Here is a 15,650-nt window from a genome sequence, read left to right as displayed (position 1 = left end):
GGATTCATGTAAAATAAACCTTGTTAGTGTTTCTTCTTTCTATTCTTTAGATTAGAATATGTTGCAAAAATATAATGGTAGCAAAAATGATGTTTGTTCCTCATAGTACAGTTTTAATATGTTAATAATTCAAAACAAGGTAAATATGAAAGCAGATTCAAATGCTTTAGGGCAGTGGTGTCCAAACTTTTTTTCTTGCGGGCCACAGGTTTTGTTTTTAAAATATAGTTGAAAAAATAGGAAGGCTTTGTAGATCAGAATCAAAAGGCTCGCTAAAGAAACCCTTAAATAAAAGGAAATCAAATATTTTGATTTCTTCGTTCTACTTTATTTGTTTTTTCTCAGAATCAAGTCTGTAACGTGGTTCATGTTTTTGGAAAAGCTTTCTGCATTTAGCTCAGGTCATTAAATGGTTAAACAATAGTCCGCTTGTTTGCACGTTTTTTTTCATAGTTTACAAAAAAATTTGGAAAATAGTAAAAGCTGTAGATTTAAAAAACAACAACAACATACATGTCACTGAACATTTTCTATTTTAGGAATATTGTTCAGCCCCTGTTAACATGAAAAAGAAAAACAAGATAATGTGCCAATCTTAATCAAGGCCTCGGGCCAAAATCTTCTGATTCTTCATTTGAAGTCACGGCCGCAAAAAATCCCCTCAAGGGCCGCAAATGGCCCTCGTGCTGCACTTTGGACACCCCTGCTTTAGGGTCATCTTAGCTGCAGTACTGATGCTGACGGAGCTTCAGGGCCTGAAGCTGACTCAGTGCAGCTTATATGATTATTAAACCGAGGGAGTCTTTTGTGATATCACAAGTCTAATATGCTTTTATGTAAATCTGACTCCTTAAAGACCAGGCAAGTACACATCATGGACTAATTTAAACATAATTGACAATTACGTTTTTATTTAAACTGATACAGGTTTCACAACTTTGCATTTAATCAGTTTGACAAATTTGGCTCTTATTCCATCTGAACAAATAAACACATAAAGCTCTTATACATGGTCAGAAGTTATTATGACCACACAATTTAGACTTTCTTATACAAATAAAAACAAACACATTAAAGAAAGATTACAGTAGTCAAAAATATGTCATGGTACAAAAATATTTGAACATGCAATGCTTGATAATCTCCGCTTTGTTCATTTGCAGTTTTGGAGTGCATCACATGCGTATTTTACGCTATTAAAGTCAGCGGTTTAAATGTTCATTTTCAGTTGGCACAAGTCCTCCAAATGTTCATAATCTGCTACATGTAGCAGACTTATTTTAGTGTTCACATGCTCTAGTTTTTTTGGTTCAGTGCTCATTAGGCTCATCATCTACTCTGCAATGATCTGTTACCATCAGACAGTCGATCAGCTTTTGTAAAGTTTGATCATCAGGTGTTCAAACGCTATGAAGAAATATGCAAGTGTCAAAGCTTACTTTGACATCTTGCAGAGGAATCATTACATGTTTATGTGAGTGAAGTTAAAATACAAGTCTGGACCTCAAGGTGGAATAAACCACAACAAAACCACTGATTATAGAATAGTGGCGAGCCAAGGTCTCTGATGTGTCCCGAGTTTAGTGCAGTTATTATCAGTGCCATGGGATTTAAAAAAACTGCTACATTTTGACTTTAACTACATTTTTTGGTTCAACAGGATACGTCTTGATAACAGGAAGGAAGTTACCATAAGGTGCAACATAAATTCAATCAGCTTATGGACAAAATGACCCAAACAATCGATAAAGAACTTTACGAGATAACTCTTTACAAACATTGCTACAGAGCTACGTTATTATAAATTCCCTCGAGCACCTCGTGTTGGCAGCCTTTATTATGTCGTCATTTGCCTTTTAACGACCTTCAGTTTAAAAACATTGTTGTTACTTCCTATTGTTTTATCATTTAATTGTCTGATAGCTTTAACTCTGTTCTGATTTCCATTACAATAACATTTATGTATTTATTATCAATTCACCTAAAATAGATTTGGAACTCATGAATTAATCTTAAAAGTGCTCGCCACTTCCTGTCCTTTTCCGTAAACTGTTGACATTTCAAAGCAAAATACCTGATATAAAAAAAAAACATTTGACCGTAGCAAACACCAAGCACACAGCTAAATGGCTGCCAAATATTCCCATGACAATCAGAATTTCTAAAACTGAGGTAAGAAGCTATATGTAGTCGTTACAATAAACACCTACTAACTTGAATGCACACAGAAACAGGAAGAGTCTACCACCACACATGCAAACAGAAGTGCAAATCAATTGTGTAACCCAACTTAGCCCACATCTGGGTTACATGGTAAAGGCAGTGTTTGTTCGGTGGCCCTGTTGACGGCTTGTAGGTGAAGCACCTTCTTCCAGAACGCTACATTTGCTCAGGTAAATAAGTGGGCAGCCTCATCAGAGTCTGGGTCCTTGGTACTGTCCTCGCTGAGCGGTGAGCGACAGCTCAGGTCTGCAATACCCGACTCCTGGTCGCTGCTGCTGGAGAGGTTGAACTCAGACGTCTTGGTCAAGTCCTGGTTCAGGAGTATCAGGCTGCTGTCTGGTGCTTTAGGCTGACAGGGGCTGCTGGTGATGAAGCCCCCAGTGTAGTCCTGAGGAGTGTTGGCCATATTTAGGTTGTTACCTTGAGCCCACGCTGTGGGGCTGTTGTCAAAGGGAGCACTTTTCTGTGTAACGCTGTTCCACCCCTGCTCCTTCTCCAGATGAGCAATCTTCTGTTGATAATGAAGGAAGGAAAAGTATTGCAGTGTATGATTTTTCAGGATAAATAAGCAGCAGTATGAATGTATAGCCCTGTCCTACCTGTTTGTGTGAAGCCAGCTGCTCCTCCAGCTGCTCTGTCTCCTCTTGGATTGCACTCAAGTAATCCTCTACAGACTGGCGAGGATGCATCCCTCGGTCAAAGCGGTTGTACAGCCCTCTCCAAAACCTATATGAAGCAAGAAATATGGAAATAATGGATGGATTTATATCAAAACAGTCTTACGACAGACCTGAAATAAACAAACATGTAGCAGTAAATACTTGTATGTCCTGATTTTTGACTCAGGCTGTACATGTTGTTCCTGTCTGTGGGGACCTACTTAAAGCAGTAGGGGGCAGTAGATGGCCGAAGGAGCCCCTGTGTCTGGCTGTGGTCTTCTCGGTACAGAGGATTGATGTAGACTGCTCGGTTTGTCCATAGATAACTCCACAAAGAGTGAGTCCTCTCTAGCAGTCTGTAGGAATGTCAAATGGCAGTGAAGAAATAAAAAAACAGGGATAAACAGTTTGATCACATGATTCAAAGACTTCTGATCAAAGAAAGAAAACTTTTATGTCCACCAACTAGAATAGAGGTGTCTCTGTTTGAATTAGCCCTGTGATGTGATTAACTGCTTTTGGCTGTCACTTCTCTTTAGTAGCCTGTCTTCTCCCAGTGCAGTCGCTCTGACCAGATGTCTGCGCTGTGAAAAGGAAAAGAAACGGATGGCGGCTGCAGGTGTAAATCTCACCGCAGATCTGTCCTCTCCCGCTGGTTGTTACCAATGAAGTTGCCAAACTGGCAGGAGTAGATGTGGCTGTGAATGGTGATGAGGAACCTCTCACTGAACTCAAAGGCACAGGGGAACTGCTCCATGAGCTGCCACACACACTCTAGGAACTGATCTATGATGGGAGATACCTCTTTGGGGTCTCCCACCAAGTGGTTGCACCTGAAGATGAGGAAAGGGCTGTTTACTTGGAGGAGAATGGCAAATCCAAAGTGCTATGAGAGTTTATTGTAAAGGCAAACCTGTGAGAGAACTTGTGTCCAAATGAGACCCAGTCTTTCTCGATGAGAACCTAAAAGCAGAATTAAAAAAAGAAAGTCATACATAGTTCATGCACATTTAAAGTTTCTGAATGCTGTGAGCAAAGGTACTGCTGAACCTCTTTACCCTCACTCTGATTTTTTTAGAGCTAGGCTTGTCTGTGAAATGTATTTTCCACTGTGGCTCTTAGTGGATTTCAGGTTAGCCTGCTAAAGATCCTTCTAATAAAAGACACAAGTCCCAGAGTGTAATGTTTGAAATACTAACAGGTACAGTCATACTGTTCCTCAAATATGAATACAGAGTGTAGCAGAGGGGTTTATGATATCACTACTGCTACTAAAGTAAGTAACTTTATTCTACACTGTAGCTTTAAGAGAAATAGTAACAAGGTGTAGTATCTACCATGAATCCTCTGAGGGTCCTGTAGTACGGATCCAGCAGCACAGAGGCCACTGAACACACCTGGGCTGTTCGGTCCCAACCGTCTGAACAGTGAACTAAGACACTGACGCCCTCCTCTGCAACAGCCTACACACACACACACACACACACACACACACACACACACACACACACACACACACACACACACACACACACACACACACACACACACACACACACACACACACACACACACACACACACACACACACACACACACACACACACACACACACACACACACACACACACACACACACACACACACACACACACACACACACACACACACACACACACACACACACACACACACACACACACACACACACACACACACACACAGAGTACAGCTATTGTCACAGAAAGTCAAGTTCCTTCATAAGAAGCAAATTTCAGCAACAAGGCAAATCAAAGTCACTAGACATCTAAAGCATCATGACAAAGGGAAAAAGAAAATAATTTTTAAACCAACTAAAAAAAACCATGAACATTCAACATGAAGATATGTAAACATAAATACAATTGTCAGAAAGAAATGCTGAAATATAACAATAAATGAAAATAAGACATTCAAATACAGCAGTTAGTCTGCCGGTTAGTGTGCACGCCCCAAGTACAGGGGCTGAAGTCCATGAAGTCACGGGTTCGAATCCGACCTGTGGCATGTCTTTCCCTACTCTCTCTCTCTCTCCCCACAGTTTCTATCCACTGTCCTGTTTCTAAAATAAAGGCATAAAATGCCCCAAAATAAATCTGAAAATAAAAAGAAATACAAAAAAAAAAAAATGACCTCCAGTTTGGAGTGTCCTGATTTTATCTGCTCTGCGCCACTTTAAATGTTATATTGGTCTGAAGTTCCCAACTACAGCAACCTCTCTTCCCGATGGACACAAAGTCAAATACTGGTCTTGTCTAACTGAAAGTGATTTAGGCTCAGTTTGCGCCGTCTGTGTTCAGCCACAGCCCTAAGGTGCCCTGGAAACTCCACCCAGGGTAGTTACTTTTGTTAAACCTGGTATTTGCTGATAAGGGTCTTAATTACTAAAACTGTCAAGACTTCAAGTAATAGTGTGGCAGAGAATTAGACTCCTGCTCTCACAGCGTTAACAATGTGTTTGTGTTTGTTGTGCTCTGAGAAGTCAGACACAGTCGATTGTGGTATGAACAGATGAACAAAAGCTCTCTAGTAAAGGAGCGTTATGACAAAGAGCTGCTTGTTATAATGTGTTCTGTTGATTTACTTTCTATGAAGTACTCTCTACTTCCTGTTCAGCACACGCACCTTACCTCTGTTTGTTAAACTGAATGACTAATCAGTCAATCAAACTTTATTCATATAGCACCTTTCATACAAATTAAATTGCAGTTCAAAGTGCTTTACAAGAGCGCAGAAAAGTTATTGACGAAAAAGTAGTTTATAAAATCATTGAGAGACTAATGCACACCAATAAGAATACAAAAAATATATATATAAAAATGAAAAAATAAAATACTACAATTGTAGTAGGATAAAAAAGACAATACAATAATGTTAAGATTTTAATTTATATAAAGCACTATATAAAAGCCAGACTGAATAAATGAGTTTTAAGACTGCGTTTAAAAATCTCTATATTCTCTGCTCCTCTAAGACGCTCAGGAAGGGTCATACATGGAAGATGTTTCCTGCACTCAAACATGTGAAACCTTAAGCATTTAACCGGTGGAGCCTGAGAATAGATGCTGCAATAATGTGCATCTCACATACAGGATAATGCACAACCATACATACACACACACACACCTAAGCTAATATTGAGTGCAGTAGAGGGGCAGACAGCAGGGATTAACCACCAGACTGACCTTGGCGATGAAGATGCCTGCATCCAAAACAGCTTTGATGTGCCTCAGCCAGCCTGAGCTCTCCAGACCTTCCAGGAAGTCTGACATGGAGGGGGAGTGCAGCTGACTCACTGAAACCACAACACAGCTGTCTTACTGGCAGGAAACATGGAGCATACCTGATCACTGGACTTTACTCAACCTCACATTCATATCAACATCTTTAACAACCCTCCATAAAGAACCTGAACATGGCATGAGAGAAATATGGGTCACATGGCCTCCTAACAGATCCCATTGCCTTTCATAAGAGGAGTCCTGCAGCTTCTCACGTAGTGGTTTTTATTTGGACTCCGCTCAATGTTTGAGTCACGTTAACAGCATGGCTCTAGGGATGCCCATGTCATTCCTCCGGTCAGTCTGTCAAATGCATTTGTGCCAGACTTCATTACTTATCAACTGTTGGATAGATTTACATGGAATTTTAAAATGGTACTCATGTAAATCCCACTGACTAATTGATGCCCACTTTCCTCCAGTGCCCTCTGCAGGTCAACGTTGGCACCCTTCCTGTGAAATATCTTGACCTCTGGGGCGATGGTGGCGCAGTGGCTCCTTTCCTGCATGTCATTCCCCACTCTCTCTCTCCCTGATTTCAAACTCTATCCACTGTCCTATCTCTCCAATAAAGGCACAAAAAAGCCAAAAATAAATCTTTAAAACAAAAAATATCTTGACCTCTTATGATTAAATATCTACAAAACTAATAATATGCCAATGTGCATTACTGTACTACAGTTCTTTTCATCAAATGTTAACATTTATATGACAAACTCAGATTGCACAACTGTCTAAAAACCACCTCATGCATGCTGACTCCATAAATCATCAACATGACGTGTTTGTTTTTTTGCCTCAGCAAGCTTCTGACTGTAGATTTTAAATCTAATAAGATTTGTTTTTTTTATTGTTTTAAGTGTATCATGTTATTCTCAATACAATCAGTAAAACCAGCCTGACAGATGATGTACTATACGGCTTCCGGTCCTGTGTTTGTTTATTTGGAATAACTGAATCTCAAATGTATTTTCCCTTCTTCAGAGTTCAACATAAATATTTTCAAGTTCACTGGAGGGCTGAGTGTCCTGAGTATTTTTCTTCAGTTAACATTTCCTTCACTCAGGCCAATCTATCATTAACGTTACTCATTTAAACACATTTGAGATAGCAGCATTAATACGCTCTCTATGCAGTGGACAGACGTGACACTTCATCAGTGTGGGCCCTGTGAGAACACTCTGTGACCACTGAGAGTAGAGCGGGCAGGTGAACGAGTTTACTTAACCTTTCATAACTCTTGCTGGAAAGGATTTCTACAAGAACAAATGCTGTAGCTGACGCTGCCAGGCAGGGGGTCTTTAGAATCTTATTGGAGTGTGCTATCGGGCGGAGAGAGTCAGACAGGCTCTGAGAGTCAGCCGCTGTCTCCAGCATTTAAAGACTTCCCTTGCGCTGCCAGGGGGGGCAAAGAGTTATCACAACTAAGAACAGCTATAGATTTTCAGACTTGAAATCACATCATTCTCACGCCCTCGGCCTCTCTTTGGGGGGATAGGGTCCTGGATTGTCCACTCCGGGAAACCAAAATAGCTCAGAAATAAAATCCAGATGGATTGAAAGTCTTCCTAGGAGCACCCCTGCACAATACTCAGAAATCCTCCAGTGGGCTCATTTGAGGCCCGATTGCAGCACAGTCCGGTCTGCATGAGTGCATATGAAAGCCACGGGGGGGTCGTGGGGTCTCGCTCTGCTCTAGTAATGTGAAGAAGCAGCAGAATTTAAACAGACAATGGCAGAAAAGATTTCTTTCCACTAACACTTCTGCGGTCGGACATTTCTGACACGCTGCGGCTTCAACACTTTCTGCAGTTAATCTTCAAATCAGTGGGAGAAGTCGTTTAGCAAGACGTGTTAATTACCTTCGAGCATTTTCTGCTGGCTGTTTCTCATCACATGGATGTTCTCAATGCCGATGAATTTAAATTTTATGTTGGAATAGTTGTCTTCATTTTCATAGCCTTTTCCTGCAGCTCGGTTTGCAATTGCATTCAGCTGAAAAGACATTTGATTCATCATGAAATGCTTTTTAAAAGGCAAAGGCATGAAATACACACATCTGTTACACACAGCCAGGATGTTTTCAGGCTTTTGCTGTGAGATGTGCGGGTTAAGAAAACAAAGCCCACCTGCACATACAGCACTGTACTGCAACCTTTGTATTTTCATCTAGGCACAGAGGGCTCACCTTAGGCCGGGTGTCCACCACATACATGAAGTCACTGCGGGGATTGGACCTCAAGATGGCCTCCAGCATCTGTTCATCCTCCAGGCAGCGGGCGCTGAAACCTGACAGGGGCTGGCTGCTACGGCAGATGGCAGCCTTGGAGGAGGTAAGAGGCACTCAGGCTTCAAACGGGAATGTTTGCTTGTTCAACATTTAGAAGAAACAATAGTTCTGTGTAACTCAGAATGAAAAATGACTTCCCAGTACTTTCTCTTTCCTTGCATTGCAATCTAAATTAATAAACCACATAATTATTCCATTTAGTAGTCACAAGAAAAATGACTTGTACTAACCAAGCTCCACAAACTGAACCCTCAGCCCTGGGAAGCTGACCTCTAACACAAAGCACTCCCAACTGTCCAGGCAAGGATTAATAGAGGGGATTATGAATGTTCTGGCTTTTTCCTGATACAGTTTTAGAAAATGGTTATTATTAATGCTTTGATTTAATGATAGATTCATCTAAATCCCTTAGGGGGAAATTTTTTAAACTAGTCAGATTTCAGGCCTAAAAAGCTCCTGTTTAAGGCAAGAATCTCTTTGGTTTCATTGTCAGGAGATTCTCATTCTGTTTCATGCCATCCTTGTTAGCGTCTATTCTTTCTGTAGCCGTTTTCGGTGGCTGTGGCTCAGAGTCGGTCGTTTCTCAACCGGAAGAATGGGGGTTTGATCCCCAACGCCTGCAGCCACATGTCTGATGTGTCCTTGGGCAAGACACTTAACCTCAAGGTGCCCCCTCTGCTTCGTCAGCAGTGTATGAATGTGTATGAATGGGATTAGTTAATACAGATGGGTGTGTGAATGTGTAGGTGCCACCTGCGGTGTAAAAGCACTTTGAGACTAGAACAGCGATACACTGTACAAGCTCGAGTTCATTTACTATTTAAATCGTCAGGTCTACTCCCGTGTCCCCATGTATGTTGATGAAGATCTACCTGTTGCCACTTACCACCTATCTGTGATTTAGCATTGTATATCTAAAATTGCAAAAAGGAACGCTCTGTTTACACTTCAGATCTCCACAAAAGACTCATATTGCCCTGCGGCTTGGCTGTGTTGTAGAGCACTCTAATGTCTTATCAACTGGTCAATCTCAGCTGAACAAATAATAACAAACCAGATAAAACATCTGGTGCTACTTTGGTGGCAACAAAACATGACAATTCACTTATACTGATCAGGAGTTCTGTGGTCATGAACGCTGCATGCTTTGTAATGTGTTGTCATTTACAGACATTTTATCATAATGCTGTACATACAATGCTAAATCACAGACTGTTTTGTTTTTGTTTTATTGGCCTGTAGGCTCCTCAATGCATCTATATCTGTGTCTTTGCCAGATCAGCCTTTTTTGTGGTCTATATCTGTCATTCTGAAATTTGAAGATTGTTAAAAATCAGGTTTGAAAACAACAATATTTTTGACCACAACACATCTGCAGGCAGAACCACGAGCTCCAAAGCCGTGACTTCAGGGAATTGTGATTTTTAATGCTTTGATTTTTCTGTCCGCTCTGGTTCCCCCCCTTGGACACGTCAGTACCTTTGACCTGTCAAAGCACTTTAACATCTGTTTTTAAAAGGTGTTACTATTTAAAAAAAAAAGAGTTATTATTACCTCTCTTATTATCATGTTACTTCAGCATCTTTTGCAATATTCATCACTGCACTGTTTCATATTTAGTCATGTAAATATTAGTCTTTTCTTATTATGTATATTGTTGATATTTAATGTTGTACCTGTACATAAGAGAGCACAGTTCACCCAAGTTAAATTCCTTGTGTGTGTAAGCATACCTGGCCAATAATGCTGATTCTGATTTCTTCGATGTCTGACTAAAATCACATCCTGCTGTCTGTCTACACTCTATGTATCGCTAACTGGGACTGAAAATTTAAAGAAAGGCTTTTCCTCCAGTGGCAGCGCTAACAGGCATTAAACACTATTATGCAGAAGTAATAAACCTTTTTCCTGTTGGACTCTTGTGCTTTTGTTGCTCGTGTCAAGGCGTTAGTATTGTTTTCAGTATGATTCAGATAGAAGAAGAAGAAGAAGAAGCTTTCATATATGATTGACAGAAGGGAAAATGTTTCTACTTACATGATTTTCTTTGGAGTAGTAGGCCAGAGTTGGAAATCTGCCTCTGCTTCTGAACTTGGAGCTTCCAACTATGACTGGAGGAGTGGCAGACTCCGGTACAAACAGGTCAGCAGGGTAAGTGTCACTCACCTTTGAACCCCAAAAAATTACAACATGGGTCAGAACTAGTGTCATGACTATATGAGGTTAAAACAGTATGACTGTACTGACTCGCTGACCTTGTAGTGCTGGTTGACAGGGGAGAGTTTCCACAGGGAGTTTGGGAGTCCCATTCTGCTGTAGTCGGCCTTCAGGTCTAACAAGTCCCACTCCTGACGTCTCTCCTCCTCATCAACATTTGGTTTATATGTGATACAATACAGCTCCTCGTAACTCTCTGCAAGGCACAGAAGTGGTTTATATTTGATGTGTAAAACCTTTTATTGTGTAAGAAATCAAAAGCAGAGGAAATAAAAACCTACAGCCTGACCAGTTTTTTTCAATTCACATCTCCACTTGGACCCCTAACCTTCACTTCACACCATCCATCCAACATCAATATAACACAGAAAACAGCTGTAAAAGCAACGGCCGCTCAATGATGATGGTGGACATTGTAACACAGCGTACCTGGCTGGGAGAGGCGCCGTAGGGACAGGAGAACATCGTGACACTCCTGCTCTCCAGGTATGACAAAACGTAGAACCTGGAAGTTCTTGCAATGAATGAGCAGAGGACATCCTGAGTCCGTGGCTACTTGTTTCTCCAAGCTGCATACCAAACTGTGAAGCACCTGGTAATAGAAATGCAGGGGAAATAAAGAAAATGTATTGTTCTACATTGTTTTCTATAGAAAAGCGATATCACACTAAGTAAACATTACGCCTATGTGTTTTGAAATATGAAAATATGTGTACGACTCTGTATTTTCCTGTATTTGAGGCCTTTTAACGCCTGAGACACTGAGACACTTTACCTCTAATCACATGTCCAAACTGACTTGATTTCAGGGTGTACCGTGTCGTTGCTTACCCAAGTTTCGTTGCGCACCCCAGCCTCGCTCTCTACAAAGATGGTGTGAGTGGCTGTCAGGTAGAGGGTACCCAACTTACTCCTCCTGGGGGAGACTCTGTCAAGCAGCCTAACATTGTCCACCTGGAAAAGGAAACACAGCATCCAATCATCCTCAGGACAGGCGGCTCTGACGCAGCAGCTGCACTGATGTGTTCATAGCTGGCCTATAACACACTACTGACAATCAGAAGAGGGGACTTTGTCATGCCTACGTGGCCTACACTGCAGCACACACCCTTTCATTTAGACTGTTGGTTGAATTATTTGATTTAAATTCAGCAGTTCAGATCAGCGTACTTGACAGTCTGTGTACAAGAGGCGGAAGTCGTAGCGAATCACTGTAATGAGTGCGATCAGCTGCGCGGTTACCTTTGGTAGTCGGATGTGCTCCATCAGCAGCTGAGTGATGAACCGCAGCTTCCCGCGGCTACTGAACTTAACTCTCTCCAAATATCAACATTAAGTTGTGTGTACAAAGGTGTTACAATGCGCCGTGGGTTAGCTTAAACAAGGAAAGTGTTGATCCTCAGCAGCGCGCAGGTAAACGCTTCCATAATGTCGCTGTTTCCATCAGAGCCGCGCTGCCGGGTCCTAAAGCCCGACACGTACCGAGCTGCGGCCTTTAGCATGTTAAAGGCCATTTAAGGCCACTGCTGACCAAATGTAACTTTGAGCTGCCTTTTAAGTTGACCTCACAAAAGTGAATGCTGTTCAGAAACATTTCATTAAAATTAAAAGTCTACAGGAAAATGTGTCATTCTGTATTTCTTCACCCAAATGCAAAATTAGATTCAGCGTTAAATTTGATTAGTCTGCTAACTTTTGGTTAATGAGAGTAGTTAGCCTATTGTTTTTTTCCCCTCCAAAAACTGTTTTTTTTTATCGTCAGTGATAAATGTCACTAGCATATGAACTTTAATTAGCCTACAGTTATCAAATCAAGAAAACATTCACACCTGGGATGTCAGGTAAATCAAGTTGGTTGGCCAATTTCAGCTCCAAACAATGAGTAAATCAGTCCATACTGTGCTTGGTAGACACGCCAGGTAAATCTTAAAAATGCAAAAAGCTGGCTTAACTTACACAGGTGTTTGTTTTAGCCTATGTGTAGGATATCTAGACTGATAAGACCTGCTGACATCATGTTGGATGAGGTCACTGAAATAGGGTCAGGGGTTGAGAGGGTCAGGAGAAGTGCTTCAATTAGACAACAAAAGCAGAAATAACTGAGATGATCATGAGACTGTGTTGGGAATTTTTGGCTGGTTGACTCTGTATTCACACTTCGTTACACATCCAAAATATAGCAGACCAAGGTCAAACATGCTAATCAGCTCTGCCCTGTCTTTTTTAATAAACATATGTAATACATCTGTCTCAGGAGGAATTTCAGTAACATTGAAATTTACTGCTAAAATTCAGTAGTTAGGACATTAGCAAGAAAAAAACCCTGAAAACTAGTTGCTGTTTCGCTCAGTGGACCTAAAAGAGTCAATTTGTACTTTGAAAATAGTTATTCCTCTGCACTAAAAGTGAAGTCATGACTTTTAACATCTGTGCAACCAGCCCAGATGTTGAGGGTTGCTCCACAAATTAGGGCAACTGAGAGAGAATGTGCTAGATTTATAGCAGGCCTACATTTCTGACAGAGAGCATACAATATCTGGTGTTTGCTTAACTGATTGTTGAACTGTTAAACAGAGCATGACGCAATGTTGAGAAGCTCCCCAGGGCAAACAAAGATGGATCCCATAGGACTTAAACTGGATGTATACACTTTTTTTTGTATCTGCACACCCACACTGGACTGTTTTAGCTAATCAAATTCTTCTGACATCCTCATATAAGTCTAAGCAAGCTACATTTCTTCTGTTGCATTTTTCACATCAGTGAGCGGAGAAAAACCATCTGTTGGACAGTAGACAGAGAAAAAACAATAAAAGTAGTTAGTTAAACTAAGCAGAAGTGATTGACTTACTGACGCCTGGCAGCCCTGCATACTCTCTCTCGAGCTGCATTCATGCATGAGGAACCACAAAAAAGCTTGAAAAGAAATAGAACAAGCAATTCAGTTCTGATAATATCACTAATCAGATAATTTTGCCGTTATTATCTCAATAGATAACCTCTGCCTTAATGGCTGAGTTGATATTTTTTCTGGTTTAATGTCTCTTTAAGCATTGCTATGTGAGTAGTCATTGTCTCACATAAAAAGCAAAAATAAGAAATGGAATGATAATGACACTGCAGAACTGTGAATCCTACAGCCTTCTTAGTGAGGAATTCATTTTTGGAAGTCAGTGTATCGATAAATCATCTGTCGATCATAAGCAAATCTCTTATGATGCCAAAAGTATTAAATCAAAGTAATGACTGTATTCATTTGACTGTCTGCTATAAGATTCTGCATTGGATTGTCACATCTTAAAACATTGAGCCAATGTACTTTTCTAAAACATGAATGGTAGTGAATTAAACATTTTAAACACATGTAGATATATGTCCTGTAATGTAGGTTTCACACTGACCTAGACAGAGACAGGAAATCACTTAGATTGAGATTGAGTCTTTGGTGAAGATGAATAAATCCATACATAATACTTCCTGCTCCAAACTAATAAAAAGAGTATTAAGTCAAGCTAAGAGCAGCTATGTCTTCAGGCTTAGGGCTCCAGACCTTTCTTAAAATGTAATATGAAGAGGCTTTATCTCACTACATTTAATTTGACATCCAAACCATGGCTAAATAGCCAAACTTTGGCTTCTTAAACTAATTTCTAACCAGCATTTAAACAACCAATCACACAGTGTTTTAGATTTGATTGTGGGCTATGAGAAGTCATTTATTGACTTTTCAATTGTATTTGGTCATTTGTGTCTCCACAGTTTAAAAAAAGGGATTTTCATCTCTTTTGTATCTTCTCCTTGTTCCCATAGGCGGCCGTTCTTTATCTCAAGATCAGTTTCTAGATTCTACTCAGGTCTGCTGATCTGTCTGCCTTAGCAGTAATTCTTCACTCGAACGTTTCCTGGTGACACCAGAGTTAACTGGAGCGAGCAGAGCCGGTGTCTGCAAGGCAAACACCATTCAATCTGTTGACCATATCCACCTTTTTCAAGCTAGGTCACCCAGCTATTGGAGGGCAAATGCATTCAATTGGCTTCACAGAATTAGTGCATGTCAACAGTGAGAAATGTTCAGCCAGTGGCTCCTTTCCATCCTTACCATGGTTACAGTGACCACCTGAAAGTAAAGAAAAAACCTGATTCTTATCCCAAAACCAATTATATCTTTAGTCCAGGAGGCTTGTACAAAACATTTAATTTATTTAACCATGAATTAAAGTATGCAAGATGATACAGGACCTTTCAGAAATGTCTTCTCTTGAATATAGACATTTTATGGAGTATTGGAGAGTTTTGGCTGTGGCTTTACCATCTGAATTATTTATTCTTTTTATTTATTTTTTAAAAATGTGTGCTGCTTCAATAGCCAGAATGTACAATTGTGTCTTCAGCCTGACCACCACCAAGAAAAGCAATTGCTCTCCCATCAGCATGCGGCACAGATAATCTGCCCCTGCAGCCAAGGCTTAGTTGGCAAGGTGCCATGATATTTGGCTGCCTGGCTGGATGGACAAACTAAGAGAGAGATAGTTGTTTTAATGCTACGAAGTGTTTAGTCTGTTGGTTGGACGTTGCTTCCAGCTGCCACCTTCCCACTGAGGTCTCAAGCTGGTTTGAGCTGGTCTTGGCATTTTATTGCCCTCACTGCACACTCAACCTTAGTTGTTAGGAAGTGTTTGGCAGTGTTTATGGAAAAATGTGACTTTTCCCCAGTGAAAGAGCTCCAATTTATAACTAAAGTCGCTGTGGCGGTGCCAGTCTTTTGGTGGTGTACCACAGTGAGCTGTGCTATTGATTTGTACTGTGCATAGGTCCAATAGCTCAGGGAACATTGAGCAATACTTGTCTTCCATTAGGAGGGCTTAACCCCCCCAGTACTGTAGCTCGTCCACCCTTCATTGACCAATCAGCACCCATGCTTTTAGCAGCACTCTTGTGGGC

General features: G+C 40.8%; 1 protein-coding gene across 1 annotated transcript; it reads right to left on the bottom strand.

Moving 5' to 3' along the window:
- Positions 1-889: 889 nt before the first annotated feature.
- On the bottom strand, positions 890-12,158 carry mtmr7a (myotubularin related protein 7a). Its single transcript, XM_020629689.3, has 14 exons — positions 11,952-12,158; positions 11,541-11,663; positions 11,139-11,301; positions 10,748-10,905; positions 10,530-10,658; positions 8,391-8,525; positions 8,065-8,197; positions 6,107-6,216; positions 4,220-4,345; positions 3,796-3,845; positions 3,515-3,715; positions 3,104-3,238; positions 2,823-2,949; positions 890-2,734 (listed from the first exon to the last, which is right to left on the bottom strand). Exons 1-14 carry the CDS (start codon positions 11,973-11,975, stop codon positions 2,390-2,392), a joined length of 1,959 nt encoding a protein of 652 aa, XP_020485345.2. The 5' UTR covers positions 11,976-12,158; the 3' UTR covers positions 890-2,389.
- Between the last annotated feature and the right edge of the window lie 3,492 nt (positions 12,159-15,650).

This window comes from Labrus bergylta, chromosome 9 (genome assembly GCF_963930695.1).
Source record: "Labrus bergylta chromosome 9, fLabBer1.1, whole genome shotgun sequence".
NCBI classification, from domain to species: Eukaryota; Metazoa; Chordata; class Actinopteri; order Labriformes; family Labridae; genus Labrus; species Labrus bergylta.
This window is presented reverse-complemented; position numbering and strand designations above follow the sequence as displayed.